The sequence below is a fragment of the Pelophylax lessonae genome, assembly GCF_965119305.1.
Source record: "Pelophylax lessonae genome assembly, chromosome: 1".
Taxonomy (NCBI): domain Eukaryota; kingdom Metazoa; phylum Chordata; class Amphibia; order Anura; family Ranidae; genus Pelophylax; species Pelophylax lessonae.
The window spans coordinates 197281593-197297688 of NC_138768.1; the positions used below are offsets into that span (position 1 = coordinate 197281593).

The 16096-nt window shown below is 38.1% G+C and overlaps 1 protein-coding gene across 1 annotated transcript in view; it reads left to right on the forward strand.

The window, feature by feature from the left end:
- The window catches only part of PRDM6 (PR/SET domain 6), a 190267-nt gene that overhangs the window by 138602 nt on the left and 35569 nt on the right, over positions 1-16096 (forward strand). The window contains exons 6-7 of the mRNA XM_082260864.1: positions 8486-8610; positions 11557-11899. Of these exons, the coding sequence (XP_082116990.1) occupies positions 8486-8610; positions 11557-11899 (468 nt within the window). The remainder of the gene's footprint in view (positions 1-8485; positions 8611-11556; positions 11900-16096) is intronic.

The following is a 16096-nucleotide window of genomic DNA, read 5'->3' on the forward strand; positions in this document are numbered from 1 at the left end:
TCTAAATGGAATTTTCTTCAAAGAGCTGTGTGATTGATTGACCCTCGGTTGAACGTTTTGTTTTTATTTTGAGGCTGACAATAATGTCCGTTGGCATGTGTTCTACTTCAACAGCGTTAGGACGCCATGAAGCTATCTTTATGAGTCATCCAACCACAATACTAAATACATGTCAGCAAAGGAAATATTATCCGAAATGAGAAAAATCCCTTTGATGTACTTCACCATGCAGAGAGTTGTGCGAGTTTTGGACGCATTATCTGCTTGGAAGAAATGGTGAATGCTTACACTATTTTTTAGCCTACCCCAACCCTCCGGGACCACCCATTGCTTGAAAACAGTTCTGCTCTTTCAGCAGCAAACTGTGTCATTTGGTTTTAGTACATTCGCTTGCTACTCCGCTTTGTTTATGTTAGAGAGAGCCAAAGTGAAAGATGAAATGTTTGCAATGGTGAAGTACAAAGTCGACTTGATTTTTCTTAGCTTTGAGAATTTACTATTGATTTTTTTTTTTTTTTAATCTGCAGTGAGAGAATTTTCATTGCGGCAGTCGACGGGTGGAAGTTTATGGAGGGAAAACAAAAACAGTCCAAACTGAGAGTTTCTGTCAGATATTCATAGAAAGCGGTAGTTCTGCTTAGCCAGCAGAGCCCTCGTGAGAAAAAAAATGGCTGTAAATAGAGAGAATAACAAGATAAATGAAAGTTTTGCAGCTGCAAGTAAAATATTGAGAATCTGCACTTTTCTATTGATCTTTATGATCCCGTTGCCAAGAGGCAGTTTGTGGTGACAAAATATGTTGACAACTGCATATCTCACGCGGGTGAAAAATGTCGAATCGGACTCCCATATGTCCGCACTGTTACACTACAGACAAATTGTCCTGTTACGGATAATTCTTTATGGAAAGACGGTTAAGTTATATAAAGTAGTTCTATTTTTCGCCAAAAACTTCAAGCTAATATTTTCAGTTGTGATTGGGAAACTTTCTCCAGATAAATATGATGTTTTTCTGCTATACAAGTCTGTAGTATTTTTTCAAAAGATGGATTAGGAAACAACTTCTTGAGAGGCCTTGTAGCTATACCAGAATAGGAAATAACATCAAAATCACTTTTCAAGATAGAATACACTGAGATTATTTAACATTTTGAAGCTGAAGATAAAAACGAAATCTTATTACAGTTATATACATTACAAATAATTTTGAATTTAAAGGCTAAGTTCACCTTTGTTTACTGTTTTTTTTTATTTTTTTATAAATTCCAGCTACCCTATGTACCAAAAATGCAGCATTAATGTACTTATTTTGCAAAAATAAAACAGCTTTCCATTAATTCTACACAGGCTTACCTCACTCTCTTCATAGCTGTTTAACCACTTGCCGTCTGAGTACCGTAGTACTACTGCGGCAAAGTGGCTCGTTATCGTCTGACGACGTAGTACTACGTCGTCAGACACTCCCCTTTCTCGGGGGCGCACGCGCGCCGCCGGAGGCTCGCTCCCGCTGTATTCAGTCACAGCGGGAGTCGGGCCAGGGGAGGAGCAGCGGCAATCGCCGCTGCTCTTCCCCGATCGTCGGGGGATCTAGTGTGGAGATCCGCCTGCTTGTGTAAACACAAGCAGGCGGATCTCCCAAGTGACAGGCAGGGTCAGATTGCAGGGTTCAGCATAGCTGAACCCTGGATCTGTCCTTGTGTCACACAGTCACCTCCCCCCACACACGTCAGTAAGCACCAGGCAAACATTAACCCCTCCATCTCCAATAAAATTAACCCCTTCCCTGCCAGTGTCATTTTTACAGTAACAGTGCATATATATAGCACTGATTACTGCAGTAATGTCACTGGTAACCCCAAAAGTGTCAAAAATGTCAGTCAAGGGTCCGATCTGTCCGCCGCAATGTCGCAGTCCCGCAAAAAAACGCAGATCGCCGCCATTACGCGTTAAAAAAACACCAAAAATGACAGAAATCTTTCCCTTTGTTAGTAAACGAAATAACTTTTGCGCAAACCAATCAAAATACGCTTATTGTGAATTTTTTTACCAAACATAGGTAGCAGAAAACAAATTGGCCAAAAATTTAAAAAAATTTTGATTTTTACATTTTTTTGGGGGGAATTTCATATAAAAAAATGTGAAAAATATTGTTGTTTTTTCAAAATTTACGCCTTTTTTTTGTTTATAGCGCAAAAAGTAAAAATCGCACAGGTGATCAAATAGCACCAAAAGAAAGCTCTGTTTGTGGGAAAAAAAGGACATAAATTTCGTTTGGGTATGGCGTCGCACAACCGCGCAATTGTCAGTTAAAGTCGCACAGCGCAGAATCGCAAAAAGTGGCCCAGACGTAAGACAGCAAAATCCTCTAGTGGTAAAGTGGTTAAACACACTGCTCGATTACTTCTACCTATCAGGAAGGAATTTTTTCCCCCTGCTGTAGCAAATTGGATCATGCTTTGCTGGGTTTTTTCGCCTTCCTCTGGATCAACTGCGGGTATAGGATTGTGTATATGGGATTGTATGGTTGGGTTTTCAATACTGTTTTTTTTTTCTTTTTGTTGGTTGAACCAGATGGACTTGTGTCTTTTTTCAACCTGACTAACTATGTACCTTACTTCCTGGTCAGACTTTACGTCAGACACAGGAAGGAGTTGACCAGATGATCTCATTAGCACACACCCTTCATTATCTACCCTCATTATCTACCCTCAACCCCTTCCTGTGTCATGACGTAAAGTCTGACCAGGAAGTAAGGCAAAAGTAATCGAAAGCGTGTTTAAACAGCTATTAAGAGACTTAGGTAAGCCGGTATAGAATTAATGGAAATCTGTTTTATTTTTTCAAAATAAGTACATTAATGCTATATTGGTACATAGGGGAGCTGGAGTTTTGGGGAAAAAAAAAAAAGGGGGAACAAAGGTGAACTTAGATTTTAACTACTTAAGGATCGCCCCACATACATTTACTGCAGCAGGACGGCCCTTAAGCACAGAATCACTTACCTGTACGTGATTCTCGTCGTCGGCTCTGGGGTGTGCGTGGGAGCCAATCAGAGGGACCCGCCGATCGTTCGTAGGAGAGACAGAACGACGGTCTGCCTATGTAAACAAGGCAGACCGCCATTCTGTCACAGAGGCAAAGAGAGATCTTGTGTTCCTGCTAATCAGGAACTCAGATTTCTCTTTTCCTCCAGTCAGTCCATCCCCCACACAGTAAGAAAGCAGACCCAGGGAACACAGTTAACCCTTTGATTGTCCCTGATGTTAATCCCTTCCCTGCCAGTGTCATTTTTACAGTAGCAATGCATTTTTTTTAGCACAGATCACACACTGTATTTGTGTCACTGGTCCCCAAAAAGTGTCACTTAGTGTAAGATATGTCCACCACAAGGTCACAGTCCCACTAAAAATCACTGATCGCCGTCATTACCAGTAAAAACAATAAAAAAAGTGCATAAATCTATCCCATAGTTTGTAGATGCAATAACTTTTGCATAAACCAATCAATATACACTTTTTGGGATTTTCTTTTTACCAAAAATACATAGCAGAATACAAATTGTTCTAAATTAATAAAGAAATTAGATTTTTTTAAATTTTTTTATTGGATGTGTTTTATAACAGAAAGTAAAATATATATATTTTTTTCCATAATTGTTGTTTTTTTTTTGGGTTGAAGTAGAAAGAAATTCACATTGTGGTGGGTGGGCTTTTACCTATATTTGCAACTAGTACACTTGCATCTTATGGTACACTTAGTACAGTACCTGTCAGTGGGACCTTCATTAGGGCTCAGATTGCTGCTTCATCCAACTCTCCAACACCTTCTCCCTCACCTTCTCTTTCAGTTGCCTAAGTGTTTCTCTTTGGCCATTGGATGGCCCCAGATTATGTACCTCCTGCGCATGCACTGTATAGTGTACATAGAAGGTGAATAATTGCTTCTTGCAATTTTTCGAAGAAGGGCTTTAGTTTCATTTTAAAGGAGAAATGTGGCCGGGCCTTGGACATTTCAATATTTTCATATTGTTAAGCAGTAAATAAACTTTAAAACATTCCCTCAACTGCCTCTCAAGTTTTACCCACTTTGAAACCACTGTGGATCCTCAAAGTTCACAAGCAGTTAAGTCTTTAAGTTAGGTCCCAGCACTCTGCCGAGGTGAGGTTAGTGGAACTGCTGTTCTTGCACACAAGCAGCAGCCCAGATCACTGGCATGACCCCCTGAACACTGCTCTCCATAGTAGTGCAGCTCATGGAGCAAGAGTGATGGTGATTAGAGCAGTTTTCAGCAAGGCATGCCAGACCACAGAAAAGTCAGATGGCTGCATGTGTGTGAGAGCTGCAATCCAACTGTCCTATGCGCTGACAGCACAAGGTTTTTAACTCTTGATGCACTACTTAATTGACATTAAAAAGGGAAAAATAAGCCTAGAAATTACTTTAAAAGCAGCCTGAGTGCAATACAATAATACATTAGGAGGATTCAATTGAGTTTTAAACAGAAACTGTATTTGCTAAGTCAAAGTTATTTTAAGCACTTTTTTGTCAGGCCAATTCTAACGTTTCTCAGATACATGTAGGACTGAGCATTTTTGTTTCAAGAAAATTACTTAAAACCCCCAAACATGATAATTTTTTTAAGCAGAGGCCCTGAAGAATAAAATGGTGGGTGTTGCAATTTTTTTGGCTCACGTCACGATATTTGTGTAGCAATTTTTTAAATGCAAAGTTTTTGGAAAAAATACATTTTAATTAATTTTAGTGAACCCAAACACAATATAATACCTAATTTTTTGATAAAATATAAAAGAGAATATTATGCAGAGTAAAGAAATACCAAACATATCTCGCTTCAAAATTGCCTTTACCTGCGGAATGGTACGTTAAATTATCCATAGGCAATGCTATAACAGCCTTTGTAGGTTACCAGTTTAGAGGTACACAGGATGTCTGGCCCTAGAATTATTGCATCCACTCTGATGTTTGTGGTAATAACTCATGATTAGAGCAATCATCGTTTGCATATTGCTGCAGGATCTATGTGCATGTTTGTCTTTGCACAAAAGCAAAAGGTCGGGGGTGCTTTACTTTTTTTTTTTAAATGTATTTTGTTTTTAATTTAATTTTTTTTACACTATCCCTTTCACTTTATGTTATGACAAGGGATGAACAACATGGCCCTCTTTATAGAGAGATCTGGGGTCTATTAGAGCCCACATCTCCCCTCTTGCCTCCAAAGCATATGATCAAGCCAAAATGTTGTTTATTCAACAAAAACATTGTCACTACTAAAGACAACAAAGTAATACATGTATTATTATTTTAGGAAAAGCGTTCTTTTCGTAATATTGTGTAAAAAAAAAATATATATATATATATATTTTTTTTTTTTTATGCAATCTATAGACAAAAAAGCATACGATTAAAAAACACACTTTTTTCTATCTGATCAGTGTTAGTTTAAAGAAAAAATAGTGTTACTGTAAATAAAAAGTATACATTTTAAACTATAATTTTTCTTCTTTAGAATTACACAAAAATAATTCTCATACAAAGCATTGTAAAATTATTTATACATTGTTTTTTATTCAATTATAATTATTTAATGTAACACAAAATAGCAAACAAACTAAATAAAACACAAGAAATATTGTCTAGAATAACATAAATAAAGAAAAAAATATGCAGCAAAATAATTACTTTGAAGAGTAGGGGGGGGGGAATTAATTATTTAGGGCTGTTTAGGGGAAAAAAGGGGTTAAAAGGGGTTTCATAGGAAAACTTTGCTTTTATTTTTATTTTTTATATAAATACTTCATGTAGGGAATTAAAGCACATATATACCAGTGTACAATAAAATGCAGTTAATCAGACAGGGTAGAAGCATACATAAATCAAAAACTGTAAGACAATGCACAGTGTCACAGATATGACTGCACATCATGACAAAAGCACAATGTAGGTAACACAAATTACCAATACATGAGTGCAAAATACATACAGTATTCGGGGAAAACACACTGCAAAGGCATGAGATCAGTGCTCCCCTGACCCAAGGCGCTCTATGGGGACCAAAGAAATGAGTGTAGCAGGTTTTAAAAGAGGTAGGGAAGATAAGGAAAGGGCACAGGAAAAGGGAAAAGTGAGGAAAGGAGGTAGAAAAGGGTAGCAGAAGAAGCCTAAACCTGTACATTGGGAGTGTGAAGGGTGTGAAGGTAGGAATGGAGTGGAGGGGGACAAAGGGAAAGGGGTAAAGGAGAAGAGGGGGAAGAGAAAGATGTAAAAAACCCATAGGGTAGCACCAGAAAATGTATTGATTGGTATGAGAATTCCAGCAGAAATGTATCAACTTCCTCTAGCACCAATGACCTAAAGATGATATTTGTGGGCGTCTGAATATGTAGGGCAAAAAAATGTGCAATAAAGTACTCTGAATGTACCGTCCTTGTACAATGCTTTGCAGGCTTGATCTAACAATCTAGGTAGAAACTGTGGAATTCCAAGAATTGGAAATGAAGGGGAATGATGGGGAGAAAGGAGTCTGTCCAGGAAAGTCCTTTGTGCAACACCCCAGATGAGGCCAATCTTAGGGTGCAATTTCAGTGCACTGCACCAGGGAAGAGCAGAGAGAGGAACATTGCTTGTTCAGTGGGCACCAAAAGGTTGGAGCCCTTGTTCATACATCAGTCCAACACTTGAAAGATATACTGCCGTTTAGTAAAAACAGATATGTGTTAGAGCCAGCCCTCTAATATATTTAGATCTACAAAGAACAGTGTTTATTAATCTAGTGGAAATGTTGGCCCAAAAAAATTAATTTGTGAGTAATTGCACCAGTTTTAGAAAGAAATGTAGAATATGTATTGGAAGCAACTGTAAGGGGTATAGGAGTTGTTGTAGTACGTTCAATTTTATGTTAAATGCTTTAAGTTCAGTGAGACCAGGTATGCAGGTCCTGTCATGTCCTATGCAAAAGCAGAAGAAAATTCAGAGCAAAAGCTTGGGAGAGGTCCTTGAAAATGTTGATCATAAGGAATGAGAAGACCACCTAAATAGAAAGTTTTGTTGAATGCTAGTAAAGGTGGCTGAGCATAAGGAAAGATTTATGGTTAGGGGAAACTCTGGGGAAGAGTTGGCATGGTGATATCTGGAGAGGAAATAAAGAACAAAAAGTCTTCAGCTTAAAAAGCTTTTAAAGCTTCCATTATTTTTATTTGGAAAAAATAAACATGTCCTACTTACAGTATCTGCTTTGTGCAATGGATGCACAGAGCAGCCCCAATCGGCTTTTTTTGGGGTCCCCCACCAGAGCTTCTGGCTCTTCCTGTTTGGTGAGTGTCCCCATACACAGCCTCTTTCTATGAGGGCACTCGTGCAGGCTCGCTCCTGAGTCCTGCTGCCTGAGTCTATAGACACAGACAGCAGGGCTCAGCCCCCCCCTCTCCCTTGTCACCGGATTTTATTGACAGAAGCAGGAGCCAATGGTTCCGCCACTATCAATGTGCCTAGTGGGGAGGGAGAGAGCCAGAAGAGCCCCTGCTCTCGTGCACAAGGCTGGATCGAGATTGGGCTCAGGTAAGTATAAGGAGGAGGGTGGGGCAGTGAGGTAAGAATTCCTCTACAACAGAGGGTTTTCTACAGTACCTCAATGCATATTTTTGGATTATAAAGAAGTGTGCAGCACCAATATAATCAGTGAAATAATAAAGTTTTACTCCATATAACAATATGTGCAATTGTTCAATAAATGTTGCTGAGTGTCTTATCAATAGTCCAAAGAATCAAATACAAAAGTCCAGTGCAAAAAAAAAAAAATGAATAAGAAGATCAGAAAACCTCCCCGCGTGAAGAAGCATTCCCTAAAGCAGTGTTCAGAGGTCAGCTATCACCTCCCCGTCAGATAAACACTCACCAGATGCAAAAGCTGCCCTTACAGCACCATGCACGTTTGTGTCTTTAGGACAAATATCCACTGCGAGTAGACAAATCTCTCCCGATATCCACCTCACAAAACCTCCTCGATCGATGTAAGCTGGAGTGAATAAAGCTCACCGGGAACCAAAGAGATGCTTTGATAGTGAAGCATTTAATGTAAATCTATGTAACAATAAAAGCATGTAAAAAAACAATTATGTCTTACATACAAAGCCGCTACCAACCCGGGTCAGCACTAGCCACTCCTCCCCCTTAATAGTATGCAATGGTTCTAGTAACAGAACTTTTTTGCATCACAATGAGCTGTAATAGCTGCTGTATTTGCAAAGAGAGAGAAACAGATTTTGCTTTACATTTGTAGTGTATAGCTATCTGTAATATTCCATTTTTATTGTCTTGCCCTTACAAACTAGTTTGACAATCAAAAGATATTTTTATTTAAACTTTTCATTGGTTTTTTCACACAGAACGTCATTTTATTTCAGTGTTATAAGTGAGATTGTCGGGAGTAAATAGTTTAACAATGATTGATTTTCTGTTCTCTTACCAGATCCAGCATATTCTACAGAGCTTGTATTGACATTCCCCGTGGCACAGAACTGCTGGTGTGGTACAATGACAGCTACACGTCGTTCTTTGGGATTCCATTGCAGTGCATTGCTCAGGATGAAAACTGTAAGGAGCTGGCATTACCGATATCATTATGTTTTTCCTTGATTATCTTTAGAGTGTACCAATTGCTTATTTGCCATGTAAGATGCCATTGACAATCAAGTGTTAAGCCATATTTTCATTTTTGACAACCGTGGGTAAGTGTCCCAATCCAGGTGTATTAGGACTCCAATTTATTTATTTATTTTTTTTGCATGTGGGTTTTTCAGTGTTATATCAGATTATGTAAGGGTTAAAAAATAAATGCATATCAAAACCAGGATCTTTCCCATGGTTCTTCTTGTCTTCCTATAGATTATTATTTTGGGCATTGCACATCTATTAATGACTGTCTGCAAAATGCAGTACAAAATCTAGTACAATCTCGGTATTTGCAGATGATACTAAACTAGGCATGCCAATATCTTCTATGCAGGATGTGGAAACCTTGCAAGCAGACCTGAACAAAATAACGGGGTGGGCAACTACATGGCAGATGAGGTTTAATGTTGAAAAATGTAAAGTAATGCACTTGGGGGCCAAAAACCGGAAAGCAAGCTACTCACTAGGGGGGAACCTCTGGGTGAGTCTAGGATGGAAAAGGACTTGGGGGTACTGGTAGACAACAGGCTTGGCAGTGGCATGCAATGCCAAGCCGCTGTAAGTAAAGCCAACAGAATACTGGGATGTATAAAAAAGGGAATTCACTCCAGAAATAAAGAGATTATTCTTCCACTCTACAAGACTCTGGTCCGGCCACATCTGGAGTATGCTGTCCAGTTCTGGGCACCGATCCTCAGGAAGGATGTGCTTGAATTGGAAAGAGTCCAGAGAAGGGCAACAAAAATAATTAGGGGAGTGGAGGACATCAGCTATGAGGAAAGGCTACCAGCACTGAACCTATTCTCTCTGGAGAAGAGAAGATTGAGGGGGGATATGATATCAATGTACAAATACTGTACTGGCGACCCTGGCATAAGGAACAAACTATTCAGAGTAAGGGAATACAATAAGATGCGTGGCCACTCACTAAAACTAGAGGAAAGGCGGTTTAACCTTAAAATGCGTAAGGGGTTCTTCACTGTAAGAGCGGTAAGGATGTGGAATTCTCTTCCACAAGCAGTAGTATCAGCAGGGAGCATTGATAGTTTCAAAAAACTTTTAGATGGTCACCTTAGAGACCACAACATACAGGGGTATACAATGTACGGTTAAAAGCAAACACACACACACACATCATAGGTTGAACTGGATGGACTGTTGTCTTTTTTCAGCCTCACTAACTATGTAACTATGTAACTATGTAACTATGCCTGTGAGGAAGCATCACTTACTGAATATGTACTCCACCTCATGTTTTTGCTATACAGGAGAAAGCTTCAATTTCCATAGCAGACACCAGTCAATGTCACTATATGGAGGTTCCAGAGATTATCAGAGCTACATGAGAGCATTCCCTTAGTAAGACGTATGGACAGTTGCATCTATTAAACCCAACTACATGTTACCTGTACTTACAGGAAGACAGGATTGTTACCATATGCATTATGAAGGGAGAGATGTAATATGTGGTTGGGAAGCATTAATGAAGAACTTAACTCAAATTAAATATTAGGATGTATATGTCTGGGTGCAAATCAACATTTGTATCCAGATTCAATAAAATCTCACAAGACACATTTAGAAGACATCAACTGATTGAAGAATCAACATATTCAAAAACAATGTAATAGTGAAGAATTAACCTCAGATATTTTAGGTTCATTCCTTACATAAATAGCAAAACAAGGTCACAAGCGTATAAGGATATTACAGGTACATTAGAGCTTGGAAGAAAAAAGGGATAAGTAACAATTACATTCAGATGAGTTCATACTCCTTTCTGTTTATACCAACTGCTATGTTATTAAAATACATGTTAACAATACAGCAAATTAAAGAGTCAGTATACACAAACCTGATATTTTAATTTTATGTAGATGTTGGTGAGCTATATAGTATGCTGGTTTATATCTTTTGGAGAGCCATTGGTGAGATTTTTACAGTTGAGTTCCTGGGTCCACACTGGTCTGGTCATTGCGCATTGCTTTTCTACTCTCTGTGTTGTACTTTTGGTTTATTCATTAACTGAGAACGCAACAGAAGGAATGGGAACTCTATATCATCTTGGGAGGGAACATTCACAAAAATATCAAGGCAGACATTAATAGAGGCTAGAATTTTAGAAGGTAGAGCTTGTTGCTGGACTCCTGAAGAGATACAGGTTGATTTTGACCACCAGGCTCCAATCACAACTTAAATAGAACTTTGGGTGGACCAATATTAAACCAAAGTAAGAGTACATCAAGAAGGGGACATGTGTACATCTGTATAGCAATCACCGATATAAAATAAATGTTGTCTCTTCTGATGGTATTAATATTTTAAATAAAAAAAATCAAATGTAACACATGTTATTATTAAAGCACATTTCATGTACAATTGAAAACTCAGCTTTAAAATTCATAGCAGTAGTGCAACCTATTTGTTGAGGACTTTCGTTTTTCACCAACCATAGCACCAGTCTACCCCACTATCTTTTTATGGTAATCAAGTGATCTGGGACTGGTAACCCCTTTATGTTTATCACTTTGTAATGCAGCATGGGCATTCCCAAACATATTCCTTTTAGGCTCAATATGTCTCTCACATAAAATATAATGTATCAAAGTGTCCTTACTAAGAATATTCTTCCACCTACAAATCACAATCCACCTACTTTGAATTTTTGACTATTTTGGTTATACATGAAGCAGAGAAAGAGAAAATAATTGGCTTACAATGTAGACACATTTATGAATATTAAATGAACATTGGTAACATAACAGTAATAGATTTGTTGGTATTTACAATACACTGCCATCATTTTGTTGAGATTCACATCTTGTGTATGACTAAGATATTTATTTGCTCACTATGTTTGTCTTGCAGTGAATGTCCCTTCACCAGTTATGGAAGCCATGACCAGGCAAGACGCGCTGCAACCCTTCAACAAAAATGGCAAGTTGCCTTCTTCCACATTGCAAAGGTCCATTGTTTTTCCACAGACTCCATGCAACAGAAACTATTCTCTCATGTATAAATCTGGGCCTCTGGATACAGGATTTAACCAGATTAATGCTAAAAACCATCGAGTGCTTGCCAGTCCAACCTCAACAAGCCAACTCAACTCAGAATTCAGTGACTGGCATCTTTGGAAATGTGGACAATGCTTTAAGACTTTTACCCAACGGATTCTACTACAGATGCATGTGTGCACCCAGAATCCAGACAGGTAAAACAAGACGGTATGGGTGTACCTGAAGGTTATTAGTTACATATTAATAAAGGGAAGTAGACAAATAGCAGCTGATATGGGAATGTGGAGCTTCTTTTATAAAAGTGACAGAAGATAAAAGTGTCATAAATATTTTTAAAAATACTATATATAGTTTTGTATTTAGCTGCAGGGTTTACTTGACAAAATCCTTTTACAGATTGTTTTTTCACATGGGCATTTTGCAATTTACAAATGATTCTTGAAGTGTAGGTAAAGCCAAAACTTTTTTAAATAGAGCAGTTAAAAGCTAAATACCCTGTGCATTTTGTGTTTTACTGTCTTTGTCTCTTTGGTGGCACATTTTCTTTAACCCTCCCAGGGTCACAATTGGAAGCAGGTAAAAAAAAAAACTTTCCAAAGTGAAGGATTAGCCCCTCTAAGGCAGTTGGTGAGGAATATCAAAAAACTGATAGAGATTTTACCAACTCCATAGTCAAAACAACCTAATAAGTTTTTGGCTTTATATATATTTTATATGCTATGTGAGTTGGCAACTAGGTTACAGTTTTACCTATTAGCATAACACGAGCAAGCTAATGTTGATGTTGATGATGACGTTGCAGACATTAGTGATATTTTATATTTAGATTTTTCTTTACAGTGATTTTGGGTTGGGTGGTATAAGGTGCTGGAATTTGAACCTAGTCAAATCAACTGATAAAAAATCTCCATTTAAAAATATTTTTAAAGAAGACACCCAATTTAAATTGAATCTTCTGATTTTCTTACTCAAATACAGCAAAAGTAAAAAAAAAAAAAGAAAGAAAGAAAAATCATACCACCTTTTTAACAGAATGTGTTATTTTACTTTTTCTTTATTATGTTCTGAATCGAAAAAAAAATATATAAATTTGTTTTAAACCAGATACACGTTAAATAGTGCATGTTAATATTTCTATTTACCACTTACAGCCAGCAAGGAGAGATCTATGCAAGAACAGAAGCTTCATCAGGTTTTATGCTAAATAGCTTTGAACGAGTCAGCCAACACCCCCTGTCCTTCTTACAAAGGCAAGGATATCATAATTCATTTTAGAGTGACCAAGCAGGCAGTGCTGGGCTTTCTGTTTTATAGAGCCAAAAGCCATCATAGATTCCTATCAACATTACTCCTGACCTAAGCACTAGTTCTACCTTTAGAAAAAAAGCACTTGAGACAGTTTTTAGGGTGATAGCATTTGATTGGAACACACAATTACATTTTTAGCATTTGGTCAGGATTTCAGCTTTATGCCTCCCATCTTGCACATAATAATCCTAAACACACAGCCTTAAAACTGTCTGAGGGACGATTTCTCAGACAACTCATAGCAATCAATCAGTTTCCATCTATCACTCATTTATGGGGTGCAGGTTTGAATCTGACTGGTTGACTAATAAGTCTCCCATCACAGTTGATGATTGTTATGTCTTTGATAGATTCTTATTCTGATAGTGAGCAGAATAATAAAAATCTAGTGGGTAATCAAACTAGCTTCTCTCCTTTAAAAACATTTTTTTTTAGTGCTGGTTCACATTGGTGCGATGCGGGAACCCTGCGAATCCACTGCGGGTTCCCGCATCACACCTGACTCGCAGGCAGTTCACCCTGGCATATGCCAACTGCTGGGAGTGTCAATACAAAGTTAACGACACCCCCAGATTAGTTTGCATATCGCAGTGCGAACCGTCAATTCGAACAGAAATCTGATTACATAGGTGGGAACACCCATGTGATCCGATTCTGGTCCAAAAAAAGGGTCCTGCATGACTTTGGTCCGAATGAGATGCAAATTCAGCCATACAATCTATATGGCTGAATTTGCATCGCACTGACATTGCATGTGATTGGCAGAGAAGTGCGGTGCAAATCACATGCAATGTCTTACATCGCTATAGTGTGAACCTTCACTATAGGTTGAATCATCTTTTCAACATTTAATCTTTCTTTAAAAATATTTGTACAGGAAACCTCACAGAAAATATTTTTACCAACAATTACATACATAACACTTTAATTTTTATTTTTCTACATAGGAAGATGGGAAAACTCATTTTATCTTTGCTTGAGACCCAAATTCTAAAAGATCTCTAGTTCACACAAGGGTTACTTTCATAAGCTGCATTGAGCTAAACATGACATTTTAAAAGCAAGTTGACTGTGTCTCCATTTCAGGATTTATGCAGTGTTTTCTTATGGCCATCATGCAGGGTTAGATTAATGATCATCATAGGTAGAAAACATCAGGCCAAGATTCTATAAATGCCTTTATGTCTCTTAGAGAGAGAACGCCTTGCATCTTAGAGCTGATGTGACAGTCATTGCTGGGTTCACCTGCGGTGTACAGTGTGTTGGAACTTAATTAAGTACTAAGAGGCAATGAATTGGAATTTTTTGCTTAGCACTATTTTTCTTCAGAGCATGCACAGCTATAAATCGTGAGGAGCTGTCAAAAAGATATACCTGCTCTAGTGGTGATGTGGAGGAAAACAGATGCCATTTATTCAATAAACTAATATCCATACAGAAGAAAAATGTTGACCAGATACCTTAGAGTCAAAGTTGGTTTGAGCGTTTGTCAATATGGAATTTTATGGCTGTGAAGTGAAGATGAAATTTAGCTGAACAAGTGAATTAAAATTTCTGGTACTTTGGCCAGTGGCACAGTGCATGTAATACAGTCATTATTTATGCATCAAAGCTCATTTATCTGACAATCTTGAGAGCCAGCAAGAAGGGAAGATATCCAATTAATTAAACACTAAAATTTGTCTTATATGCTGTTTTAAGATAAGGCAGATATTTACATAACCACTGCAAGTAAATTCTAACAAGGTGAAATGAAACTTGAATTTCCATCGGCTTTTTGATTAGTATAATAATAATGATCCTGTTTTTTATTTTAATTTATACAAGGCACACAGAATATGTATATGTGCACATACATACCTACATACAAATGTGGCTACATACGTGATTCTGATTTACTTAAAGTAAAATACATTTTTTCACAGCCCAAATATCAAGCATTTGCATTACAGACCCAACTGGGTAGGTGGAGATCTGAGTTTATCTTAACCTAAATTGGTCTTTGAAAGTAGTTGTGCATGCACTAAAAGGTCAACTCTACATAACTTTAGGGAGCAAGGAGTGGTGTATGAGTTAATGCCGACCATGCAGGGATCAAAATTCAATCAGCTCAGCAGGGACCGGTCTAATTTCCATCCATGTATGGGCAGGTTGGTTGTACACAATTTGATCTATCAGTCCCTCTATCAGCACCACTGGCTATAGCTGGCGATGCTGATCAGTGTATTCTGACAGCGGGATAAGTTTCCCTGTGTTCAATAGCTCAGCGGGGAGGATTCCACCATATACATCGAATGTGTGGATGGGGAAATCAATTTTCTTTCGTTCAACTCACTGGCTGAGCTAAAAAAAAATGACTCATGCATGGTCAGCCTAAAATTTAGGGCTTTTTTTTTTTTTTTACGGCTACGCATATCGTAGCTTTTTTTTTTCACAGGGCAGCAAGGGTTAACTGGCAGGGGTTCAGGAGGTGATACTGCTGCCTCCTGAATGCCTGCTTTTTTGACAGCCAAATGGGCTGTGGGAATACCACTAGCTTTATAATAGGTCACGTTAGGATGAACACACCAGGTGAGATCATTTTTGCTGCAGCTTAACTGTTTATTTTTACTGCCCCCACTCCAACAACAAGGGTTAATTAGTCATTGGAGACTGCATTTATATCTGTGCCTCTGCTTATTTGTGATATGACTGTAAAGTTAAACTTTGAAATTTGATCTGGAATCTTGCATGTCCATGTACAGCAGGGCTAGAGTGTGAAAGGAAGAAGCAGCATAAAAAGGAAATCAGTTCCTTTGCTATCAAGCAGCCTGCTTATACAAAGAGAGAGTAGAGTGTCATACAGAAAAGCTAATCACTGTGCTCTGGAACACAATATCAGACAATCAGAGGAATTGATGAGAGAGTAATTTGCTCACTACACTGACAAACCCACCTAATTAGGTACCCTATAAGTCCTATCATAGGATTATGTACTTATTTTTCATGAATATAACTAGATCTTATCATGCTTGCCTATATCTCGATTGCACAAGCCTTTGAAGAAAGGACAAGTTGCTCTCAGAATTAAATCCCCCAATAAG